Source organism: Theobroma cacao, chromosome 8 (assembly GCF_000208745.1).
Source record: "Theobroma cacao cultivar B97-61/B2 chromosome 8, Criollo_cocoa_genome_V2, whole genome shotgun sequence".
Classification (NCBI taxonomy): Eukaryota; Viridiplantae; Streptophyta; class Magnoliopsida; order Malvales; family Malvaceae; genus Theobroma; species Theobroma cacao.
Window position 1 is genome coordinate 3084026 of NC_030857.1, and position 24678 is coordinate 3108703.

Here is a 24678-nt window from a genome sequence, read left to right on the forward strand (position 1 = left end):
AAAGGACTTGTTCTCAGTTCTTTTCTATTTACCTGATGACATATTTCTTACCCAGTTAATAATAACCACAACAATTCCAAGCTTCAACCAATGGCGCCTCTGTCTTACAGACTGCGAAGGGTACTAAAAAATAGCCATTACAGCTCTTTGTTTTAAGCTTATCAGGCCAGTCTTTCAGGGTTATTAATTTAGCAAAGATTTTGTTGGTGATGAAGCGACAGATCCAGCTACCAACATGATTTTGCTAAAGTATGAGGATTGGATATAAATAGAACAATCAACAAACAGTCAATCGTTTCATTCTTGGAATAATTTCAAATACAAGTAAACAATTACAAACAGAATTCATCAGAATCGAATCATTCTAAACTACAAAATCATCAGAAGGTACGACAAATACAAAGAAATAATTAAATTCTTCCACTACATACAGTTGGAGTTTATGAGTGACATAAATTTCTGAAAGGAAGCAACCCCTTGGCCCTGGAAAAGATAACGTGTTGTAAGTTAATGGATTCCATCTTTCACTGCTTCGCCGCCAAGAGCGATAAGAGAACGACAGCCCCCGCCTGCAAAAACCGCCATTACAGTAACTAACGAACAATGAAGCAGAATTTAAAACATACCCTTTTGGAGTTTGGATAGTTCCCTTCCTTCTTTATTTCAAAATCCATCATCAAACAACATCAAATCTTTGTCTTTGAGACATCTTAAACTAAAAACAAGGGCTTTTCTGACATCTTTCTTTCGGATTTGTCGTCATCAAAACTGATAACTAATTTTGACATATCGAAGTCATTCGAGTTCCTTCTTCTCCCAATTTCGAGCACATTTTTTTTGCTGCTTTGATTCAGTAGTCTCGGACTTTGTAGAACTCCCATAGACCTCGACTTGCTCAGCTTCATGACCGGCACTTTCACCGTTACTCCAGGCTTTTTTCTTACCAATGCCACGTGGTCACCGTCCAAATCAATCTCTGCGGGCCCCATCCTCATCATCATCGCCCTCTCCCCGAACGAACCAATCGATTTCGATCTTACCACACGATCACCAATTACTTCACTGTCGTGAGCTACACTCGTCACACTCGATACCTTTCGGCTATTTCTCCTACTCCCACACCTCGAACTCCGTACCACCTCCTCGCTCCCTTCAAACACCTGATTCTTCACCAACGGCTTATCTACGCGTTTCACGCGCCGCCTTAGGTTACGCCAAACAGGTCCCTCATGAACTCTCTTCCGCACCACCTTCAAGCATTCCACCACATCCGCCATGCCGGGGCGTTTCTCCGCCGTGGACCTCACGCACCTAGCCGCCAACACTGCCAAATTCTGGACGACCTCTTTATCCACCGGCGGCCCCACACGACAGTCGCAAATCGCTGAAAAATCTCCTCCCTTGATCAACGGAACCGCCCAGTCAACGACCGACGGCGGACTATAATTCAAGTCAATGGCATGCCTGCCGCTAATAATCTCCAATAACAAAATGCCGTAACTGAACACGTCACTTTTAGTGCTGACGTCACTCGGCGCCAAATATCCAGGGTCGAGGTACCCTAACGTCCCGGCTGGTGGCGTGCACTTAACCCGTACATCCTCCACGTGTCCTCTCAATGCAAGACCGAAATCACCCAACCTAGCGTTCCAGCTTTCATCAATCAAAACATTGGACGATTTTATATCCCTATGGATCACCGGCGGGTTAGACGAATGTAAAGCCTGAACCGCTTTGGCAACCTGTAAAGCGAACCGAACACGCCTGGTCCAACCGGGAGGTCTAGAAGAAGAATGTAAAAGATCGTACAAACAACCGTTGGGCATGTATTCCACGACGATTAATTTATTCTTACAAAGCATATCGGAACAGTAACCGATGAGATTGACGAGATGAGGATCATAAACTCTGGAGAGAATCTCAATCTCGTTGTCCGCGGGGCTGCTACAGTTTGCTGTCGTTTTTTTAACGGCTGCGATTAACTTGCCGTTGTCGAGGACGGCCCTGTAGACAGAACCGTGACTGCCTTTGCCGAGGAAGCTGTCGGAAGAGAAATCGCTGGTTGCAGAAAGGAGATCAGTGTAAAGAAACTGTCTGATTTCAACGTTGTTTCCGGTTTTTCTAGGTTTCTTTTTATGGAATTTTTTTCTACGATAATAGTCCCAGTAGTAAGGATCACAAACGGCAACCGCTGACTCTGCATTGCAGGAGAAGTAACCCATGAGCTGGGTAGAAATGAAAGAGTTTGGTTTTAGAGGTAGATTCCGGGAGAAAAGTAGAAAACCGGCGTCGTTTAGTGGGAAAACAGAACGGCAAAGTAGAAAGCGGCGTTGTTTAGTGGGAAAACAGAACGGCAATGGCAAAGGCCATTAGTGGCATTGGCAAAGAAGGAAGGGGATGGCTCTAAAGCATTTTAAAGTGTGTACCGATTTACAGCTTTGGAGATGTGAAAGCAATCAAAGCTTGAAATTTTCGAAAAATTTAAGTAATATTTTTTTTATCGATTTATAGATTTGCTCCATGCAAAAGTGGGAGTCTTTGAGAGGAATTTCTCGGGGAAGGTTTGGAGAAGTGGGGTACAGTGGGGTCCATAAGGTATTTCTACTGCATTTCTTTTATCTTATCAGGCGACTTATACTAGCACCGGTAATTAACTTTATGTACAAAAAGAAAAGCTGAAACCATTAAGGTGACATTTGAAAACTTTAGAAGCCAATTATAGGCAGTTCTTCTTTTGAGGCTTTTGTTTTGTTTTAATGTGCCTTTGACTGCCATCATTCGAAAAGCTGATCTCGTTCAACATTTGGTGCTTTGATATGGCTTCTTTCGGCGTGTTCTGCTCGTCTGCTAGCATTCTTAAGGTTGGAGATGATGCGTGGGTGCCTCATGAATCTCTTTGCAAATATTTTAATTGTTTTTTTTATTAGGTATATCTGATGCTTAATTCTTCCTCTGATTAAGGTTATTTTGGAAAAATAAATCCATGGCTAGGCTAACTTGACCACGAGTTTTCAAACCCGATTCCTGAAAAAATTCCTCCTAAAGTCAAAAGCTCGTGGTCCATATAGGCAGGTGAATGCTGATTTAAAATCCTTTATGGTCTATCCTTTCAAATAAAGTAATGTTAGATTGATACTACTCATTGGAAAATGATTTAAAGTCAGGGGCTCCATGTATTTTTGTTAGGATTAATTATAATTCAAATTAAACGTTATTGCACATAGGCCTTTTCTGGTTGATTTGGTTTTAGATTTTATTAGTCATAACCTTCTCTTTCTTTTTTTCCATCATTTTTTTATGATTTTGAGTTTAATGTGCAGGGGAATACTTAAAACTAACTTTCATTTTTAGGTTTCACATTAATTGGATCTTTTGGTTGTTCATGGTACTTGGTACATATATTGAGGGATAGAGCAGAAAAAAAATAAATATTAGATTGATAAACAAAATATCTACATTTCACCGACAAAAAAATCAATTCAGTGACTAATACCAAGCAGGAATTAATGGTTATCATGGTTTTTTTTCTTTATCTTACATTATCCAAATTAATTTAAGACTTGTGATTTTAATTACGTGTATTTTTTTTAAAAGACAGTGTATAATTCTATATAGTAAATATTTATATAAAATTATTTATTTAATGTTTTCTTTTATTCTTCTTCTTTAAAGATTATAGCATCATATGAAGACAATAAGGGTTAGAGTACTACAAGATGTGTATATATATATATATTAAGGATTCACGGTCTTCCTTTCTTAATTAAAGAAAGAAAACGATTGCTTTAAGCGATGGAAATGGTCTAATTCATTTATTGAATTACTAATCCTCAATTAATTTCTTGAGTTAATGGGGCCTGGGGTTTCATCTTATATTTTCCATAAAAAGTAGCCAAAACCTGATCATGAATCCTTCCACGAATCAAAGCATTAGACACTAAGAAAACATGAGTAGGACAGGGCAGTCAGATCCAAATGCGTGGCAGGTTGGAGGGTGGGGACTGGCAGCCCTCTGTTGGTTCACTTTTCCGGACTAAAGAGAGTTGGGACTGGGGAGCTTTCCTCAGCTTGGACTTTTGGTCTCTCAAGCTCAGCCCAGCGCTTTCTGACCATAATCTATGGCTCATACAGCAAATGCTTACGCAAAAAATCCAGCAAGAAAAATATATAAAAAAAATGGAGTATTTAAAAGGTATGGTTTGTTGGATATTCAAACCAGGCTAGAAGAGGAAGGCGTAATAGAGTGGGGTCCTCTTAACTCACCTACTTTGGTTAGGGAATGGTTACCTAATTTATATTTACCCTTTACCCTTCTGCTTGCTGTTTTTGACTTTGGCGTCGCCTCCCTCCCAATAATGTTCAAATGATTTTGAAGGCTGAGAGACACCGTGATTTGTAATCTTATCACTTTGGTGAGGTGGTACAATGCTTTTCAACAAGGAGCCTATCAATAATGTGTACAAGCAAAGCAGGAAGTCCAAAGGTCTTGTTAATCATGTTCAATTTTTCACTGCCTTCCCACCTTCAATCAAGCTAAGCAATCATTTTCCACCCGAATATTATTATTATTATTATTATTATTGGTGTAATTAGTAGGTGTAACTGGTTAATTAAATGAATCCACTTTTGTTAACCATTTAATTACTCTTTCCGTTTCATAATTAACGTACGAGTTTGATTTTTTAAAATTAATTTTTTCAAATTCAATCAAATTAATTTAATTTAATTTAACTAATGTATGTCAAGATTAAAAAAGCTTGACTAAAGAAAAAAAAATCAAACTAAGAAGGAATATGTTATTACACAAATCTTACATATATATATATAAAAACTTATATGAGTTTTAAACTTATAAGTAAAAGTATTATTTCACCTAATAGACAAATATTTCGAGTTATAAATCCATGACAAAGTTTAATTAGAACTTATCTACCGCTTTACTGACATTGTACTTTCGATAACAAAGTCAAAATGAATTATTTTCCTCTAGGAAAAAAAAGATTCGGTACAACGAATGCATGAAACATGATAGATACATATAATGATCTATCTTTCCGTTTGTGTAAAAGAGAAAAAGTTGCTAAGAATCGTTTCGTTAAAAGACGAGCCTTGCCTTGGGGAAAAAAAATCTTACCAAAAAGTGCTTTGAAATTAGATTTGGCAATTAGTATTGTCTTAAATATCACCACATGGCTGAGATCACATTGTGTAGTTTTACGATTTTACTGCTACTGAATAATTAATTTGGAACCACTATCTCTCACTGATTCAGCATGAAAAAGAAAACAAAAAAAATGCCTACTTACCTTGCTTGAATTGACATTTAAAATGGTAAAATTTGCTCACGTTTTAATTTTTAAATTTTCTTTCAGAAGCCTTCTTCTGAGGGTAGATTAGATTAAAAGTTTAGTGATGAGATTCACATGCAAATGGCAGGCAACACATAACAAGAGAAACCATTGTTTATCGGATAAAGAAATATTATGAACTTAATGAAGAGAGTGGGGCAACCATTGATTTGTGCTGGGTGTGTTCCCAAAAGGGATGAATCAATACATTGGAAGGGGAGGGTGGCGGAAATGATAGAATATTTCAAGCCAAAATTTGTTGAAAAAACGTGTGGTTGGGGGTTGTGGCCAGTTTACTCTTTTTGGCATTTATTTTGAAGATTTAAAGAGGAAAGCACGCATCTGCCATCATGCATGTTCCTAGTGAGAGCAGCTTTGCCTGATGCACGCCCCCCATGGTGTTATATATATATATATTACTTAAATCATAATAACACTGTGTTTCAACAAGCTCAAAATGAATGGCAAATAGGGAAATTCAATCCACTTCTAGTAGTAGCCTTTGTTTTTCCTTTAGGAGAAACATAGATGGATCTCTTGGGCCCTCAACTGTGAGTAGGGTTTCATGATGAATGGATGCATACTTAGCCTGCCTCAACTCTCTTGGTTGAATTTTTGGGCCTTGAAGGAGATTTGTATGTTATCCAAGCTATTGCTTTTGGGCCTATCTACATGGATTTCTTAGTTGAATTCGGCTTTTTAAACCAAACAGAAAAGTGTTTGTTTTCCCTTTTTGGTATAGTTTGGAGAAATTCTGGCAGAATCAGATTCTATGCTTTGAGGTAAAAAAACCTCTGATCCAATCCAATCAATTCAAAGATATTCACACACTCCTCTCTGTCTAATCTGATTGATTGCCATTTCTCATCTGTCATCTTAAGCCACCTCCAACGGCTGATCTTCTCTCATGGCCCCAAATGTTTACCAAAATGGTTTGATTGGTCATCTAACAGATACTGGCCCATTTAACATTTAGAAAGCCTCATTGGCCCAGCTCCAACTTCATTGTTACGCACACTTTTGTCTTTTGCAATTTCACATAATTTGGTGAAACAAGCTTTGCTTGTAACAACAACACTAATTTCATTTGGTGATTGTGGCAAGATTTTGAAATGGGATATTACAAAATGGTAAAAAAAAAAAAAAATGAAGAAGAATCCTTTCGAATGCAGTTCAGTTCAATCATTAGCAGGCTAACCCAACCCAACCCACCCCACCAACCCCATGGCCTAAGTTGGGAAGGTTAGTTCTCCTCTGCTTTATACTGATGCAGATACCTTGTCACCCCAGGACCCAGCTTCCTTTTTTTCTCTTATGTTTCTCACCTGCTCTTGATCCCTCCACCTGGAAAAAGTAAATGCAGAGCACCTAACCTATAAGAATCCTAGGAGAACCGGTAGTTATTCATTTATATTCCCCTTATCTTGGATGCAAAATATTAGGTTTCTTATGTTGTATTAACTCATTACTCATTCCAAATGTATCTACCTTCATATTGATGCAGCAACTTAACCAATCAAAACTTTGGTGAATGCCTGCCAAAATATATCGTGACACTCCATATACCTTCTCCTACCAAACTTATATCATTTGCCTTGGTATTGAAGATCGAGTTTGAACCTAGAGTACGTATAGTTGTTATATGGTTCATATGAATCTCAAGTCAGCAACAAGAACACATCAAAACAATTATAGAGAAAAGGTTGGTAGAAAGTATATACAGTAATGTTTAGGAAAACATATTGAAAGAGCCTGAGAAAGTTGTCTCAAGGCAAGATGAATGATTCAATATAGTACAAAAGTTTGAAGAGTACATTGAATTGGGGAAACATGGCAATGAATTAGCTGTTATTGCAGTCAAGCAAAACTGAAAACATCAAACGTGGGTGTTGCATAATCATTAATATTACTATTAATATTTCATTTTGGGTGCCAAAGATCCATTGATTGCGTACGGAAAATGAATTTGAAAGGGTGGGCTCATCATTCCAACAGCTCATGTTTAGTCAGAGACAACAAGACCAGCAATGATGAGAAAGCATCTCAGCAAAGACACAAAGAAACTGACTCATTTAATCCAAGCCTTCATCTTGTTCATGATCGATTGAATCTCTGAATACATTCGGGTTTATTGGCACACGATAAGTTTCTTTCTTGTGAAAGAAACAAAGGTCGTGCGTTTGCCATACGTGTGTGGCAACAACTGGAAGACATGATTAAACCACAGGATTTAGTAGGTAGGAGTCAACAACCCATCGTGCACGCTATAAGAACAGTGGAAAAAAGAACACTGAGAAACTATCGATATTGGAAGAAAGACAAAGAAATTAATGGCGTGAAGAATGGTCTAGGCAATTAGTGGACTTGTTTTTTTCCATAGGTATATATGATGGAACGACCTAGCTTATGCAAACGCGTTTACCTAGGTCAACTAAAACCTGATCAATCCACCCACTTTCGCAACAGTAAATTATAGTTATTTTTTTACAACTAGCTGTTATACTTTACTTCCAAAGAATATGGAACATTTCCACATATGAAGAATCCTGCATTTTTGTCAAAATATTCCGACAGCAAAACAACTTGGAATGTGAGATATTTCACTATTGGGAAGCCTAGGATTTTGACCTAAAACAAATCTGTGATGAGGAACAATAGCATTGTATTATTTTTATTGTTAATTTCTCCATTGTCGAGCTGTTATATCAGTGGAAGCATCCTGATGAGTTACCTGGAAAATTCTAATGCGTTTGAAGGAACTTTCCCTTGATGACAGTTAACTAAATTTAATGCATTAATATCAATATCGAATATTTTTGTCCATGATTTCTATCATTCCAAGACTTTCTTCCAGGTTTACACTGATTTTATCTGTTTGGAACGAGGGAAAAGTAAAAATTATGTAAAGTGGTAAAAGTAGTAAACAAAACGACCCTTTTTCTGGCGGAGCTCTCCGTTCATTGAACCCATCTGTAATTGTCAACAACTTTTTTTTTTGGGGACCTCAAAATTCGCCACAAGAAAACAAAACCATAACCATCTCTGTACGTACGTTCGTTTTTTTTCCAGATAAGCATTGGAGTCTTTTTTTAACTTGAAACCTCATCCAAGAGCTTGTATCTTCTTACCTTGTTCCTAAACACATGCCTTGTAATGAGCCCACTGTTTGATATCTCTTCCGACTTTGTTCTCCTAAGCTTTTCTTCTAAACGAGCGTTTGTTATGATCCTTTTCCTTGTCGTCGTTGGCGATTTCTCTGGTGACTTTGGTTTCTTGATGGGGTTCTTGATCAGTTGCAGCTTTAAATTGTTTCTTTGGCTGCCTTTCAAGCCAGTTGGTCCCTGGTTATGGTGATCGCTTTTTTTCTTGTTCTTGCTATCGTCTTCGCTGTTGTCTTTACATGATGCTGAAGAATTACAAGAATTCTGAGACTTCTCCTTTGAATCCTCCTTTTGATTCAAACACCAATTACAAACTTTATACGACTCGGCTTTTGGATACAGGTTGCTACAGTAACTGCCCAAAAAAGGAAAGCCAAAAAACCACGGTCATCTTAATAATCTCTCCCAAGAAAGAAAACAGAAGGAAGATTTACTAAAATTAATCGATCACGGATCAAGGAAAACAAAGAAAAATTCAATGATTTGCTTAATCTGGGCATAAGTATATATATGTTTACCTGTGTTGAGATCTGAATTGGCAAACTTTGCATTGAAAAAGCTCATGAGTCAGACCAGAATCTCCACACATGCAACACTCTAGCAGGCTTGCTTGCTGTGATGGTACAATATCTTCTTTGTTTGAAGCCATAGTATTTGCTTCATATGTCAAGAGAGAAGGAGGAAGAGAGGAAGAGAAAAGAGAAAGAGAGAGATGGATTTATAAGGGCTAAGACAGACGGCCACACAAGAATAATAAGCCCTGGGTGGATCGCTAGAGTTTTATTGCAATATTTGATTAATCCTGTATATCATTTTCGATGTCGCGTGTATGAAAAGTAATATAAGAATATATATTTCAATTTTCAAGGGGTGGTGTTGCCCCCAAAAAAGAATGCATGATTGAGGTTTGAGGGTTGGCTTTGGGTCTCAGATATATATATATATATAGTTGATAGCAACATTCTTTTCTATTAAGTCCTTGGGAAAATTGTTTTGCGCCAAGATTAATGCCAAGAAAGTCAGCATCAAAGAAGGGTAGATGGAGAAAAAAAGAAGAAGAGAAGTTTCCTTAGGAAAAATAAATAAATATGGGCCATACATGTATATGTATAGTAGATTCGGCGACGTTGCCAACTTTAGAACAAATTAAGAGTACCAGTAAATTCGCGGCCACATGACGAAAAGAATCTCAAAAGGAAATAAAACCTTTGATCAACCATAAGGGAAGAAGAAGAAGAAAGGTTTGGGTTTAGTGGTTTTTAGGCAAAGAATCAATGGAGGGTAGTAAACAAACATGGGATATGGATACAGCTATAATTCGATATTGGGAATCAAATTAGAAAAGTACATGTCTTCGCAATTGGTGATTGTTTTATTCCTTTGGTTACTATCGATTGTGCTATAAAGGACAGCATTAACAATGATGTGTAGGGCACTGTAATTGGTCGCTTCTCTCAGTTGCGTACGATGCATGAAGCAAGGGCTATTCAGAGCTGGATAGTCACAACCACCGATTGATTACCACTTTGGTTTTCCATTGAAGTTTCCCTCTCTCTCTCTCCTTTGTTTTTTAGGTTTATAATAGCCAATAGGGTTTGATGAACATTGATGACTATTGAAAGTTGGACATCATTACATTAAGTTACGGGTATATGGTGGCTGAGAAGGTTATTCACATGCTATTATCTTTCCTTAAAAAGAATTATATTTGTGAAGATAAATTTTGAGATGCTCGTGGCGACATGTCACATGACATCTATATATATATATACATATATATCATAATTCATATCGCCTGTTTTTACATGAAAAGTTTGATTTCCAATATTCAACACTAAGAATTTTCTAGTTAATGTTGGTAACATTTGTTGTAAAAGATTTGCTTACCAAATGCTCACATCAGTACTGATTCATTCTCTAGAAAATGAGGTTTAAGATCATAAACAAATCAAAGGACCCAAAGCGCCAAATACGAAACAGTTGAGTTGGTCTGATTAATAAGTCTAATGACAGCAAAATGATGGGTTCGATGAATGATTAAGTCTTTTGCTTTAGAATGGTCTGATCTTTGAACCATAGCGAGGGCGTGTGTCATTTGTGCTGATATATCTCATGAACATGATACAGAAATTAGAAAAAGTGAGCGAAAAAAACCTGGATGGATCATCTGTTTTCCCCGAGTGAAATCAGTGTTCTCTGACTGAATAATACTTGCCACTACCAGCTTGTGTCAGACTGTCATGTGCTGCACGTGTCAATACGTGTTGTTTAAACTTCATATTTCATTTTTGCCCAAAAGCAAAGAAGAAACTTTATCTAGGGATGATAACGAGTAAGAATCCGATACCCAATGAATATTTGACCCGAATATATAAAATTTCGAGTCTAAAACGAGTTAAAGATAAAAATTTAACTACCCATCTTGAGTTCATATACCTTGTTTATTTGTAAGGTTTGGGTATAGTCATCGAAATTTCTTCCTCCCTTTACCTACTTTCGAAAGTTGACTAGCAGCAATCCAATTACACCCAGAAGTGTTTTGCAAATAAAACCTGAGATCGTGCAAGAATTTTCGGGAAAGCTACGATATATAAAGTGTTAACATTCTTTAATATTCCAAAATCTCTGGCTAAAACAACACTAGCTCCTCTCAAAAAGTTAATAAAGAGGAATACAAATATTAAAGGTTTATTTTCCTTATTAAATAGTAGGCGTTTGTACCAGTAGAGGAATAGTGCACAGATTTTCCGCGAACTGCATGCACTTGGAGGAGCTTAGAGAGCAACGTGAAAAACTTAGAAGCCAGACAGAATACTATAAATTTTGGTCATATCTTGCAAAGATTCCAGTAAACAAGTCATATCGATTACAGACTTCTGGCCGACAGGAGGACTAGAAAATAATATAAGGAAGGGACAAGACAGCCAGTTTGAATTGACAAACATTTCCTTGCGGTCAAAGTCACAAAGCCCATCGACTCCGCTCCGCGAAGAATATTTTTAACCCCTTCCGATACGTATAGCTGGATAGTATGTGCTTAAATTATAACACTAGCATGGCCACTTGCATTCAACTAATACGTCAAAGGCAATGCTGCATGCCTACCACCCCAATCCCAACCCACCCGTACAACTCTACTTCTGGACCTGGTTGGTAATTTATAATAAGCACACACATTGTCAGAGAGAGAGAGTGCAAATGGATTCTCAGGTTCTCTCTATACCAGCTCTTTCAAGCCAAAGCTTGAGACAGATTCCATTCAGAACTGTTGTAAGAGGAGGCAATGCAGCAGCCGAATTGAATAATGCAGCAGAAAAGACAAAAAAGCGACTGGAAACAAGATGGACAGTGCTTGTGGTATATAATTAACATTTACACCAATATGACAAGCATCCTCGTTCCTCAACTATATACAGGAACATCTCGGACAATGTACAAACAAATCAAATGTTCTTTGGGATAGAAGAAAAGGGGGCCAAAGGAAGAACAAAACATCTACGTAAAAACTGATTTTGAGATGCTTTACAATTAATTGAGGGGACTCGGCATAGTTTATTCAATCTTTTAACTTATTTCTGACAATCCCCAAACCTTTACATGTTCAGCAGATTAAGAGGTTTCATCATCCATTATACATTTTCTCAATCTTTTGGGCGACAAAAGATCCATTCCTTCCTTCATGGTTTGCATGGTGCTGTCTGCATGACAAAAAATGGAGGAAAAGAAAAAAGATGGTGCATCAGTCTCAGAGATACATTCTCATACAGGAAAAGACATCAACTTGAGTATCATGCAGAACATGACGAATATAAGAATAGGGCCCAAATTTCCAATAATCTGACAGCACTAACTGATAGACATTGTTTGAACAGATAGGGTGGCATAGATGGGATTTCATCTATATGCTAGTGCTAGTTTATTTCAAGATATTGCACAATTAAACAATAAGAAATGTTATGATTGCCAAATCCAAAAAGTTATCATTAGCTTCAAGTTTTGCCATCAAGTGCAGGCTGTAACCCCATAATTAAATGAATACTCATATTGCAAGATTTGTTCTTGGGTAGTGTAGCAGTCTTGAGTTTTCTCTTCAACAGCAGAAAGAAGGAAATGGAAAAGAAATTTAAAAAAAAAAAAGAGGAAAAACTTTAAAATGTAAAAAGAATTAAAAAAAAAAAACAAGCTCTTTTAAAAGTGGAACATACACCATGCATGCCCAGGTGAAAAAATGGGAAGAAAGAAAGTCTTTAATTGAGTCTATTAGCTGATTCGAGGAAGGGATTTAAAGAAAGTCCAAGGCTGTTGCTGGAATCATAGATTTTCATTTCACACTACCTAGCTGGTTCTTCATTGCTCTCTCCATCAATCCAGATAATCCCCCAATTCAGTCTTCTCAAGACAGTTTCTAACTTTTGAAAAAGTTTAGCAAATTCACTCAGCCCTGGAAATTAGTTTATTCAAGGAAAAAACTAATTCAAGTATCAACTAACTTCTGTAATAGCAAAGAACTACTAGAGAAAAAGGAAAGAATACAGGAAAGATGACAAGGAAATGGCTCACATGTATCTGTGAGCATCTGTGCTTGCATCAGCATACTAAGCTAATTTCCAGTGCCTTAAAAATATGCCCATTTCATGTCAATAAATCTTATGGCTCGACTGGCGACATTTTCATTGCATTTGCAGGTGAGAAAAAATAATTAAATATATATGAAAGTAGTATTGAGACCCTTTCTATTCAGGTAACCAACTCAAACTTCAGTTGTCAAGTGAAATTAAAAGGAAAGACCCAATATATGGTTTCCAATTCGTAAAATCAACCAACTGATCATGTCATGTAAAATGCCATGGAACAGCCCTTTTCAGTAAATGCAAGTGAAATTTTGCCAAATATTCAACGGTAAAAATAGTTGTGTAAAAAATCTCTTCCATGAAAGAGAGGTTAGCTACCTGCATGCTATTGTAAGAGCTAAGAAGCTGATTAGGTCTGGGCACACTCAAATGGATGCAAGGATCCTTCAGAAAATTCATGCATCCGAAACCGCTCCAAAAGTTCAAAGGGCCTGCAAATAACATTACTCATCTTGCAGATAACTTTAACAAGGAAAATTTGATTCAAGAAGCATTACTATAAGAAAAGAGAACCAAACACATGTTTTTCAAACAAAAAGCAACATTCAAAAAGAATGAACATACCTAATTTGTAAGTCCCAAACTATGTCTAAATTGAAAACAAACAACTTAAATTTCCACTTTCCTATGGCCTTTTCTTTTGAGAACAACTTTCGATGGTGAGGCAGCATATGCCAATACATTACAGTAATGGCATTTTCAAGAAACAATGTTGATGGGATGGGAAAATTTGTAAGAAAATATAGAGATCTCCATAAATTTAAATCCTGACAAACATGCCATGTAAAACCTCAACAAGCCAAGTAGACTTTTTCATTTTTTCCTGTCACAAGCTGAGCTATCCTAAGTAAGTTTATCATGCCTAATACTACCTAGAGAACCCCAGTTAAGTTCTGATGATAAAGTCCCGCAAATCCCATGAGTCAATATTTTTCAATAAACATAAGTAAAAAGTTGGAACACTTTCAAAGATGAAGTTTGGAACCACTATAGCACTGAATACTAGTATGCAACAACATTTATGCAAAGAGCAACCTAGAATCACATGAAACTAAAACCAGAGTCAAAACAAATAAATCATTGCCGAGACTTGTACCCTTATGAAAACTGAAGTGACTATATAGTTGTAAATAATTAGATAGTATATGGAGCTAACGTTTCAGCAATGAAAATGTCATCTCATAAAATCATTAGCAGACAATTTCATGTAGAGGAATAATGTCCTCCCATAGAACCGCGTAGAGAATCACAGAAAAGACAGTCAACATTTGTCCAGCTGATGGTGCTACAGGGATAAGGAAAGATTATATATTGTGGGATGAGATTCTGAATTCGGACATTTTGAGTATGAAAACATTTGAAAAGAGTTTTTCTAGAGTTTATAGAACTCTATAATTGTATTTCTACATGTGCAAAAGAAAGTATTGCATCCCAATACACAAAGAGCATCAACTACCAGAATGATCAACCAGAACAAGACGAGAGACAGAAACAGGGGAAGGAAATGGAAAAGAAAGTTGGCAAATCCACAATTAATCTTTTCTTATCTGATGCATGTTTTATTTTAAAAACATAAAGAAATACTATTCACAATCCTTACAGGATAGCTTCACGATTACGACATAATTTGTGTTGATTACTTTCCATGACCTCTAACACGTTAGTGGTTTCTGGCCCTGCTGACCCACCGGCAACCATTGATGGAACAGCAGCAGTTGGAGTCCATAGCTACACCATGCACCAACTACAAATAAGAAAACTAATCTTGATTATTGCATATAATTGAACTCTTCCCATAATACTCACCTTTATTGTGCTATCAATCCCACTGGTTACCACAAAGCAATCAAATGGATGGCACTGCACACAGTTTACAACTGTGGAGAACAAAAAGAGTTATTTTCCAGTGAATAATAAACCATAGGATGACGGTAAAGCCCACAATCTGTAGGGCAGGTTGGAGAGGAGAGGGGAATATTACCAGCATCATCTCCAAGAAGCATTTTTATCAATCTACCAGTCTGCTTTTCCCAAATAAACCACCTCCCATCATCACTCCCACTAGCAACATATTCTCCTAAAAATCAAACAGAGGATGTCATGATAATAGTTTCACTGCTAAAATTGCATGCAGACCAGTTCCGCTACTCAGGACTAACAGTTTTTCCCAATCAGAACTAATTTCATGAACTCATAATGTTCAACGAACAATGAATTAACAACAGCCACAATCAACAAGAAATGGGATTAAGAGGAAAAAGAAAACATCTTTCCTGGGGATATGTGGACATTTCATCTGGAAGCCCCTTAGTGTTGGGCACCAGACATTGCATGTTGCCAAAGGAAAGACCATATTTAAGTGCGGCAGCCACTAGACCACCAATGAAAAGACTAGAAAGCAATTGACTTGTTGCTTCACAACAAACTTATTTGTTACAGATCAAATGTCCAACAAGCAACAAATGTTGTGATCCAATAGAAGACTTCTAGAGTTCATCCAGATTCAATATGCATCAAAATGGCACCAGATTCCTTCAAGACATATGTGGACTGCATTACGAATATCATTGCAGAAAAAAGCAATTTATTCAATTTTAATAATCTTTTTTGCTTATGCATCCAAATATTTGGCTCAGTGGTTGGTGCATGATCCCCTTGTTCAAAGAGCCAGATTCGAGTCCCCCCTTTCTCCCAAATAAAAAAATGTAATTATTCACTATTTCAGGCTTAGTCAAGTTTGCTTATGTTATTTGAGAATCATCATTTTAGTTCTACAGTTGAGCTCTGACATTCTTTTGACAGCCAAAAAGTAGTTGTGACTGATTTTCTTTCTTTCTTTTCATGACATACATAGAAGACAATTATGGCATTCTCTGGTTGATTAATTACTATTAAAATGGCACCTGAGCAATTTTTTTTTATTTGGGGGATGTGGGGTTTGAATCTAACTCTTTGTGCACAAGTAGCTGCACCAAACAGTAAGCCAAATGCTCAGGTGCTATTTTAATAGTCATTAATCAACCAGAGATTGCCATAACTCTCTTCTACGTAGATCATCAAAAGAAAGAATGAACATCATTCACAACTTCTCTTTGGCTCTCAAAAGAAGGTTAGAGCTCAACTGTAGAAATAAAATGATGATCCTCGAACAACATAAACAAACTTGACTAAGGGTGAAATAGTGCATAAAAAATAAACAAAATGTGAGTATCTGAATGTAAAAAGAAAGGAAAAAAAAACTGCGATACTGATAAATAGGCACAAATTCAACACCATAAAGCAAATGCGAAAAAGGTCATAAAAGATAATAATAATAATAATAATAATAATAATAATAACAACAACAACAACGACAATAATAAAAAGCAATACAATTTTGATGCAGCTTAAAATATAGATAAGATCATATAAAAAAAGTACCTCTCTGACCAAGGAAACTGGCCTGTTTGATGTCAGTTCCAACGTTACAGTGTCCAACATATCTCCGCTTCATATCAATAACTGCCTCGGGCTAAAAAAATAAATGAATGCATGGCGTGAAAATCAAAAGCAAGAAGATTAAAAAAGTATGTCTCAAGCAATATGATGAATCTGTTGTTGTACATACATAACAACCAAACTGGTCAATTTGGAAGTAAACATACAACTAAGTAAACAAAACTCTTTTCCATGCTATCTTATTATAGACCAGCCCTTTTTACAGTTTGGCGTCTAATCAAATCATCAATATGCATCACAAGTTGAAGAAATAAGCAAGTTGCTGATCTGCCCAGGAGATAACAACCAAAGGCTAGCAACATCACCAATGACACATTTAGATTTAGCCATGCCTTGACAATTAATACTTGACTAGAGTCACTCTCAAGTTGATTCTTGATTATGACATAACCTGCTTATCAGAATCATAAAAAATTTGCACACTACATCAAAAATAAGGATGTGAACCTGATAAGCTGCTCTATCATTTTGCGATGACGAGGATGGAGAGCCACATGAACCATTCGCACCAGTTTCCCTTGTTGAATCACCTCTTCGATGAATTCTAAGATTTAAACTTCCATGTAGTATGTTAGAATCAACATCACGTCCTTCATCACCTGATATTGAAGTTTCAAAATCTAATTCCAGCTCCTCGTCATAATCAGAATCTTCTCTGTCAGATCTTGGACCATCTTGGGAAGCATCACTATTAGCTTCAGAGCGATAGAGTATATCACTCAGTGACAATACCCTTCCAGTTCGAGGTTCAGACCTAGGTGCCCCATCACTCACCTTGTTATTTCTTTCAGCCTCAGCTAGTTACACCAAAAAAAAAAAATCAGCAAAACTAGAGTTATAACCAATCCTAGAGATATTAACCTTTCACATTCTTCGACGAGACCATCCCCACCCCCAAGAGAGGAATAGAAACGGGATGAAAATAAAGAGAGAGACAGATAGATTTCACCCTTTTTTGAGTAATTACTAAAATTCGTTCCAGAACCTAATAGCAGAAGGATTAGCAATAACCTTAGTGACTCCATGTTATCAACTTAAAAAATGAACCTAAGCATCCTACGAGTACACTTGAATCTTGATTGCCCCCAGGCCTAATAGCAAACTAGAGTTAATCCAAGAACAAAGGGAAGGCTTGGACAAGAGGCCAAAGGATAACATCAGTACTTCCTGTTATAAGAAGATGGCATCTACCACCCCAGTGAACTGAACAGAAAAGAAAAGTTAGACTAGTACTAACGTCAACTCTGAACCCAAGAAATCAATACTCAAACCCAACACTGCCTTTCAATCAAATGTAAGATGAATAGCCCAAGATAGAATTGCCTTACACGCATGAATATAGGCAGGATAATTATCTCTGAAGTTAAGTAATAAGACACTTCATTGGGACGATGATGTGCATGCACAACACAAACCTGCAGCAAGATGTTTTCTTATGTTCTCCACTTTCTCGGCAGCCATAGTATCAGATGGAGAGAAACATTGTGCTGCAACAGCAAAGTCTAAAGCTTCTTTATGTTTGCCCAACTGCAAAGAATTAGAAACCAAATGACAAAAAAGGAAAGCTTAGTTTTACCAACTTTACATGAAGAAACAACCACGCCATTCTATAAGATGGTTGCCATTTGAGCTTCAATAGACCAATTTTTTCTTAAGCAAAAAGAAAAAGAAATGAAGAGTAAAAGGAAGTTCAAAACATAAGATATTCTGAATTACAACAGCACAATTCATCCTAAATATTCTTAAGGCCAATATTCATCTAGAGAGCAAAATCTACACAAACAACACCCAATCAACACATTAAAATAGAACTCACCACTTAGAATTCAAATTAAGATTGGCTACTGTGCAGAAAGTGAAAACTTCGCCATAATACAGGCTTTACTTTATAAACCAACTTCTCAGAACATACATATTGGCTATTGAAACAACATATTGTTGTTGATATTTTTAATTTTCATATGAAAAAGTTCCACAGCTTAAATTTGGTTTAAAATTTGTAAATAGTGCAATTAGAAACATATTTTCAGTTGGATGTTCTGTTCTTTAACCACAAAAGCTACCTGTAAATGTAAAGATTTTGAAATGATAAAAGATGTGGGCCAGCAACCCAAAGCCAGTAATCCACTGACTGAGGTTCAAGCTTAACAATTTAAAATGTTCTTGGCAACCCAAAGCACTAAGGAAGATAATTGATCATGTAGACCAACGTCTTTATAAACTTCAGTGTAACTTGCAGTGCAGATCACCTGTTCTAAAGCCTCGGCTGTATAATAATGAGCTCTAAAGGAAGAACTGTCTATTCTTCGAGCATTATGGCAATCTCTAATGGCCATATGGGCATCATTTTTCCACTTTCTCTGCAAAAGGGAACAAGTTAATATGTGGGCATAATTGCATACCAAATAGATGAAACGGTCCATAAATGTTTATCCAGACAAAGTTATCAATGAACCTTCAGCAACAAGGCAGCACGTGTACAAAAACATTCATGCCTTAGCATGGGCCCAATATCACTACCATGTCCATCCAAGATTTCATTGCATGCCTCGATTGCATGGAAAACATTCGTCCCATCTTCTAAGGATCTTTTAGCCAACATCCTGCATTTTTCAATCTGTAACTGCCATGTTAGTTATAGCTGAAATCCATATGGGAGAACATAAGTCGTATAACAATCTACCGAAATTTTCAGACAAATTTACAAAACAACAACAACAAAAAAAAAGAAAATAGAAGTGTAAATAAAAGATGCACACCTTTGCAGCAGTGTTGCTTCTTCTAGGGAGACCATTTTGGAAGACACTGGAGACAGGTGGTTGGCGCCCTACTCCATTTAGTACAGGAGTGAAAGTCATCAATTTTGCAGCATCTCCCGAAGAATATTTCATTGAACTCCCACTAGCTGCTAATTATGGAAACAACAAACAGATATTCAGCTAAAGAACATTTCACCATTTCAAATATTGATTACACATTGTATTCCACTAACTGCAAATAAAGGAAACAACTAAAAGATTCTGAGCTAAAGATCATTTCACTAAATCTAATAATGTGAGCAACTATCATACAACCAGATTGGGTTTATGCTTAACCTTTATATTGTAATCTAAATAGCACTTCTTCATGAAAATGAAACCTAAAACAACCAGAAAAGAAAGGGAGGCAAGAGCAACCCCAAGCCTAAGTTACATTTTAAGATGTCACATATAACTTGTACATGTTAATTCCATGAATATATTGGGTCAGACACATCAGCTCTATGCAGCAAGACCCCTAAATAGAACAAAACAAAAGCATCATTCATTCCTCTTCCAAATTTCTAGTCACACTTCCATCAAGCCACCACTAGCTTCACTTCTTTTCACAAAACTGAAACTTAAACATGGAAAGACAATTGAAAACCAAATAATATCAAGTCAGGCAACATGAAGCCTCTTTAAAGAAGATAAAACAAAAAACTAAAAAAGCTGAGCACAAATGAATTGAACCATCTGACTACATTAGCAGCAGAGAATTTTGAATATGCTTACCATGATTGACATCCATTAGATATACATGTTCCCCACCATAGCTAAGTAGAACCTCTTCTCCATTAGGGCTAAACGTAACATGAGTTAAGTGCAAACTTGATCGACCCTGAAAAGCAAAGAAAACAAAAATTGAATTAATATAACAATTGTTTTACTTAAAACCCAGCAGTGCTTTTGTTTAAAGTTAACATATAATGACACCTTAAAGCAAGAAAGTGGTGTTACTAATAGGAATGCCAATTGACAACAATCAGAAGTTTCCAGTTAAATGATTCTTATTAACACAGCTAACCTAAAATATCAAACAAAACTTTTTTCCATGTGCAGAATAAAGGAGAAAAGATTCCAATAAGAGGAAACTAGCAAATAGTGACCTAATGAAGACAAGATAAGCTCACTCATTTACCAAAAAACAAAGACAGAAGGAAAGAAAAGAAAAGAAACAGAGAATTATTATCATTTGTGAAGTTATTGTTACATCATTCCAGACAATTTTTTCATATACCCGAACATAATTTATTGGTCCTGATAAGTAGAAATCATAAATTTTACCAAGATATTACCAGAAAGGAAGTAAACAAGAGTAAGAACTAACAAAGAAGTTCAAAACTAACACGGTCAGAAAGATGCATTGGGCAGAAATAATTAACACAAGTAGGTGGTGGCATTCTTTTCCGGCATGAGGTGGGCGGTGACAGCATCCTTCGATCATACAGACGAGCAAATGCATCACTGCAAACATTCAAAGACAAGATAAGTTGAGAAAATAAAGCAAAAAATTTGAGACACAGCATTTCAGCCACATACTTCCCACCAACAAGGAGCAAATGAGGTCTAGTAGAACTGATATCACAAGATTTTAAGGCAAGAGTATGTCTAGGAGGATCAGCTAGTGACCTCTTGGCCCCACAACGCAAGTCAAGCTGCCAAAAAAGAAAAAGGAAAATTCTTAAAATAATTTACAATTTGAGGGGATACGGTCAAATACAGAGAAACTAAGATACAGGGAAATTTAAGTTGAGCGGACTCATTATGGCAATCCTACAATGCTGAACATGAGAATTTCAACTGAAGACAAACATTGGCAAATAGAACTGAAAATTTTCAACACGAACCAAAGCTACACCTAAAACTAGAAGACTTTGAAATGATAATCCATTGACCAAAGAATCAGGGATATCATTCTGTCCACTGTAAAGTCCTCTCACACTGTCTAAAGTCATGGTGAATCTTGATGAGCTATCTCATCAAGACCAGATCTACAAAATAATAACATCTTTCCATTCTAGGTACAAAAGCATCCAAGATTCTGTAGGTTTTCAGACGCTCAAAAAGGTGAATTTAATTGTTTGTAAGTTCTCAATCCCAACAAGAAGAAATTGAATTTAGATCAACCAAGTATGTTCCTTGGCAAGAAATCAAGAGAAGAACAAATATAATGTTCCACATCAAAGAAAAGACTTCAGTGCCGCATGGAATCTACATAGAAGGAAACCAAAGTCATATAACAACCACAGCAACAATTATACCCAGGTGAAGACAACAAGTCAAAACTTGTCAAACTTTTGACAAGCGTTTTAGAGATACCAAAATATTTGGAATCAACATGCCGCACTGAATAGGTACTACTATTAACTTCAACAAACAAAATTCTCACAGGTGTATGTAGAACATAGAAATGAATGAAAGGAAAACCCATATTATATAATGTGAGTCTCACTAGAACATTGCGACACTCTTGGTGAGAAGATCCAGCTGGAGGACAAGAAGTGCCCTCTCGAAAGTCATGCTGTCTCAGAGTTCCATCTTCACTTGCACTCCAGACCACATTGGGGTTTCCAACTTCAACCTGAAACAGGAAACAAGTAGAAACTATGACAGGTGAAGCAACCAGGTGAACATTCATGGTCAACATGTAAAGCAACATAATGTGATGAAAATTTTACCATTCCCATATACATTAGCCGATTAAATTGTTAGTCCATTTATCAGTCATTTATGCAATGAATCTTACCGCCAGTTTTTTAACTCTTCTTGTGTGACACTGATAGAGCGCTGATGGAGTAATAGCACCGTCATTGAGCCCTCTCCCACTTAAGCGAGACAAATTAAATAACCGAACCTACAAAAATATTAGCTGTCTAAGTTACTAATGAACCTAATCGCAATGCAACAAGAATCCACTATAGAAACCTTGTTTAACCATAGTCCGAAAATTTACCTCTGCATCACCAGCTCCGGAGACTACAAGCTCATCAGAAGTTTCAGGAATAAACTTTGTACAGAATATATTTGCAGAATGCCCTGTCTCTATAGAATGCAAAAGCTTTCGACCAGAGTAGCTCCAAATATTGATCTGCAAAAATTAATTTGCTAACAAATTTGACATCCACAAGAGGCATCGCATATTTTCATAAAACCAATACGCCTCAAACACCATTGTTCAATAATTTAACATCCACAATGAGCGTCGCATATGTTCATAAAACCAATATGCCTCAAACATCATTGTTCAATAAATCTGACATCCAAAATGAGCACTGCAAACTTTCATAAACCCAAGACCCCTTAAACACCATTCTTCACACACCTTTATAAACTAATGGCAGGTGCCAACAAGTTTACCCTACTAGAGGCCCCTAAAACAATACTTTATTTCCTCTTTCAGATAATCAAATCCATATTCCATACTACAAAGCAGTAAATGGTGAAAATCACTCTTCCGATAATATATAAAGAACTTATAAGTATCAAAACACAAAAATAGCACCACCATAATCCTGATTCAGAAGGATTGGTACAAGATGTTAGACTTCACAAACGCTTTCCAAACGAGTACGTAAATATCCTATAATGACTAATGACTAGGCAAACTTTAAAAACAATCAACTTCATATAAATAAAAAAATCCCTATAACAAAATCATCATAATGCAGAATTTGCAGGAATAGGTCAGCTAAAATACAAAAATCATCATTATTACATTTTAGCCATTTTTATGCTACCTGTTACATTGCACTGAAGTCTACATGGTAAATGAAGATAGATGTCTCATACCCGTGCATCATCAGATCCAGAAATCAAAAGTGAACCATTTGAATTCCAAGCCATAGCGTTTACACAACCCTGATGCCCCTGTTCAGATAATGAACATGTAAGTTGATTTTAGAATGACGCAAGACAAAGAAATATTGAAGCACAATAACAGATCACCCCGTTCAAGCCTTCAAAGCATCCCGAAATAAATAGTGCCTAATACAAAAGGCAACTGGAAAATGGAACAGCATTAAATATAGCAAAGTAATCAACACATAACTTGTAATGTAATCTAGGAAGGCACAATAAGTAGAAACTCAAACAACTGACTGCCCTAAAATGCCATTACTATGATAGTCTGTGATGCATCACAAGATAAACAACATGCATTATTTTTAAAATTTGAATGCGTAAAGAGTGCATAAAAACAAAGGCTATGATATATAAAAGAAAGGGTGCATGTTAGTAATGACAGCTTTCAAAATGCAAATATTAGATAATTTAAAAAATTGAAAAAACCTCCAATTCTCGTTCCAGTGAAAGCCTCTGTATCAAAGACGAATGCATTTGCAAACTGTGATCAACATCCTACGAAAAACACCCAAAAAAAATCTCTTAGATAGAACAGCCACCATTGTAAGTGAAAAAAACGAAAGCGCATGATTATAGTCTAAACTGAACAAATTTCCTTTTCAACAAAAAAAATAATACAATAATAATTGATAACAAGAAACTGATAAATGTTTAACATCGTTAAACTTAAATCATCAACAAGAGTCCGCGAAAATAAAAAGAATGAAAAAAAATAACAATTAGACTCATAATTACAAACCAGAACAACAAAATTTCAACAACAAAAAAAAAAGCGTGCAATATCAAAGAAACTGGAAATTGAAATAAACTAAATGAATTGCTTTGAAGAAAGAGAGAGCAAAGCAGAGCGAGAAAATACGTGGCGAATGTCGATGTGCCTGCTCTTGAGTAGATTGTGTGCGTTGCCGTCGTGGAACGGCCACTCCGCCATCAAGTACTATTTTTAAAAAATGGAAAGATATTCCAAAACCCTAGCTTCGATCGCCAGTGACGGTTGTTATCGGCGATGACCAAATCGTTCTCTCAAATGCGGAAAACAATCTGTTAGCGTTTTTAGACGCTAGCACGGGTTTTTGTTGGGTTCGCCAATGGAAAAAACTTTTTTTATTTAGTATGCCAAGGCTTTTGAGACACGAATTCGAAGGATGGACCAAGTTGCCTCGTGTGCGTTTCTAATATTTCTACACTCCTCCACGGAAAAAATTAATAAGTAATAAATAAAAAGAGCTATGAGAGGTTTTTGTTTAGTGAAAGGAGGAGTAGGGTAAGCTTGTTGCGTGAGATTTAAGCACCGCTGATTTAGGGTTTGACAGTTGATGGAAGGGGAGTTGCTTAAGTGGAATTATTGTATGCTGATGTGGCGTGGCGGTTTTCGTAT

The 24678-nt window shown here is 36.5% G+C and overlaps 3 protein-coding genes across 4 annotated transcripts; all 3 read right to left on the minus strand.

The window, feature by feature from the left end:
- On the minus strand, positions 266–2480 carry LOC18591776 (serine/threonine-protein kinase-like protein At1g28390). The gene has a single exon (XM_018126355.1). The coding sequence runs from the start codon at positions 2220–2222 to the stop codon at positions 711–713; it is 1512 nt and encodes a 503-aa protein (XP_017981844.1). The 5' UTR covers positions 2223–2480; the 3' UTR covers positions 266–710.
- LOC18591777 lies at positions 8125–9414 on the minus strand. The gene is made up of 2 exons (XM_007018106.2): positions 9028–9414; positions 8125–8864 (listed from the first exon to the last, which is right to left on the minus strand). The coding sequence occupies exons 1-2, from the start codon at positions 9156–9158 to the stop codon at positions 8438–8440; spliced, it is 558 nt and encodes a 185-aa protein (XP_007018168.1). The 5' UTR covers positions 9159–9414; the 3' UTR covers positions 8125–8437.
- On the minus strand, positions 11841–24466 carry LOC18591778 (WD and tetratricopeptide repeats protein 1). 2 transcript variants are annotated; one of them, XM_007018108.2, is made up of 20 exons: positions 24160–24466; positions 23727–23795; positions 23229–23306; positions 22393–22527; positions 22186–22293; positions 21892–22020; positions 20979–21094; positions 20786–20903; positions 20172–20277; positions 19398–19543; positions 19094–19255; positions 18888–18998; positions 18054–18165; positions 17086–17435; positions 16561–16651; positions 15122–15217; positions 14947–15017; positions 14741–14868; positions 13459–13571; positions 11841–12207 (listed from the first exon to the last, which is right to left on the minus strand). In XM_007018108.2, the coding sequence occupies exons 1-19, from the start codon at positions 24229–24231 to the stop codon at positions 13490–13492; spliced, it is 2280 nt and encodes a 759-aa protein (XP_007018170.1). In that variant the 5' UTR covers positions 24232–24466; the 3' UTR covers positions 11841–12207; positions 13459–13489. The 2 variants fall into 2 exon arrangements, with proteins under 2 accessions (XP_007018170.1, XP_007018171.1); XM_007018109.2 differs by having other exon boundaries at positions 19398–19546.

Excerpts from the sequence above, each read along its gene's own strand:
- LOC18591776 (XM_018126355.1), bottom strand. The coding sequence starts at position 2,222 with ATGGGTTACTTCTCCTGCAATGCAGAGTCAGCGGTTGCCGTTTGTGAT.
- LOC18591778 (XM_007018109.2), bottom strand. The coding sequence starts at position 24,231 with ATGGCGGAGTGGCCGTTCCACGACGGCAACGCACACAATCTACTCAAG. Across the intron at positions 20,904-20,978 it reads TTGCTCCTTGTTGGTGGGAA|TGATGCATTTGCTCGTCTGT; the intron begins GTATGTGGCTGA and ends GAATGTTTGCAG. Across the intron at positions 19,547-20,171 it reads TCTAATGGATGTCAATCATG|CAGCTAGTGGGAGTTCAATG; the intron begins GTAAGCATATTC and ends TTCCATAATTAG.
- LOC18591777 (XM_007018106.2), bottom strand. The coding sequence starts at position 9,158 with ATGGCTTCAAACAAAGAAGATATTGTACCATCACAGCAAGCAAGCCTG. Across the intron at positions 8,865-9,027 it reads CAATTCAGATCTCAACACAG|TTACTGTAGCAACCTGTATC; the intron begins GTAAACATATAT and ends TTTTTTGGGCAG.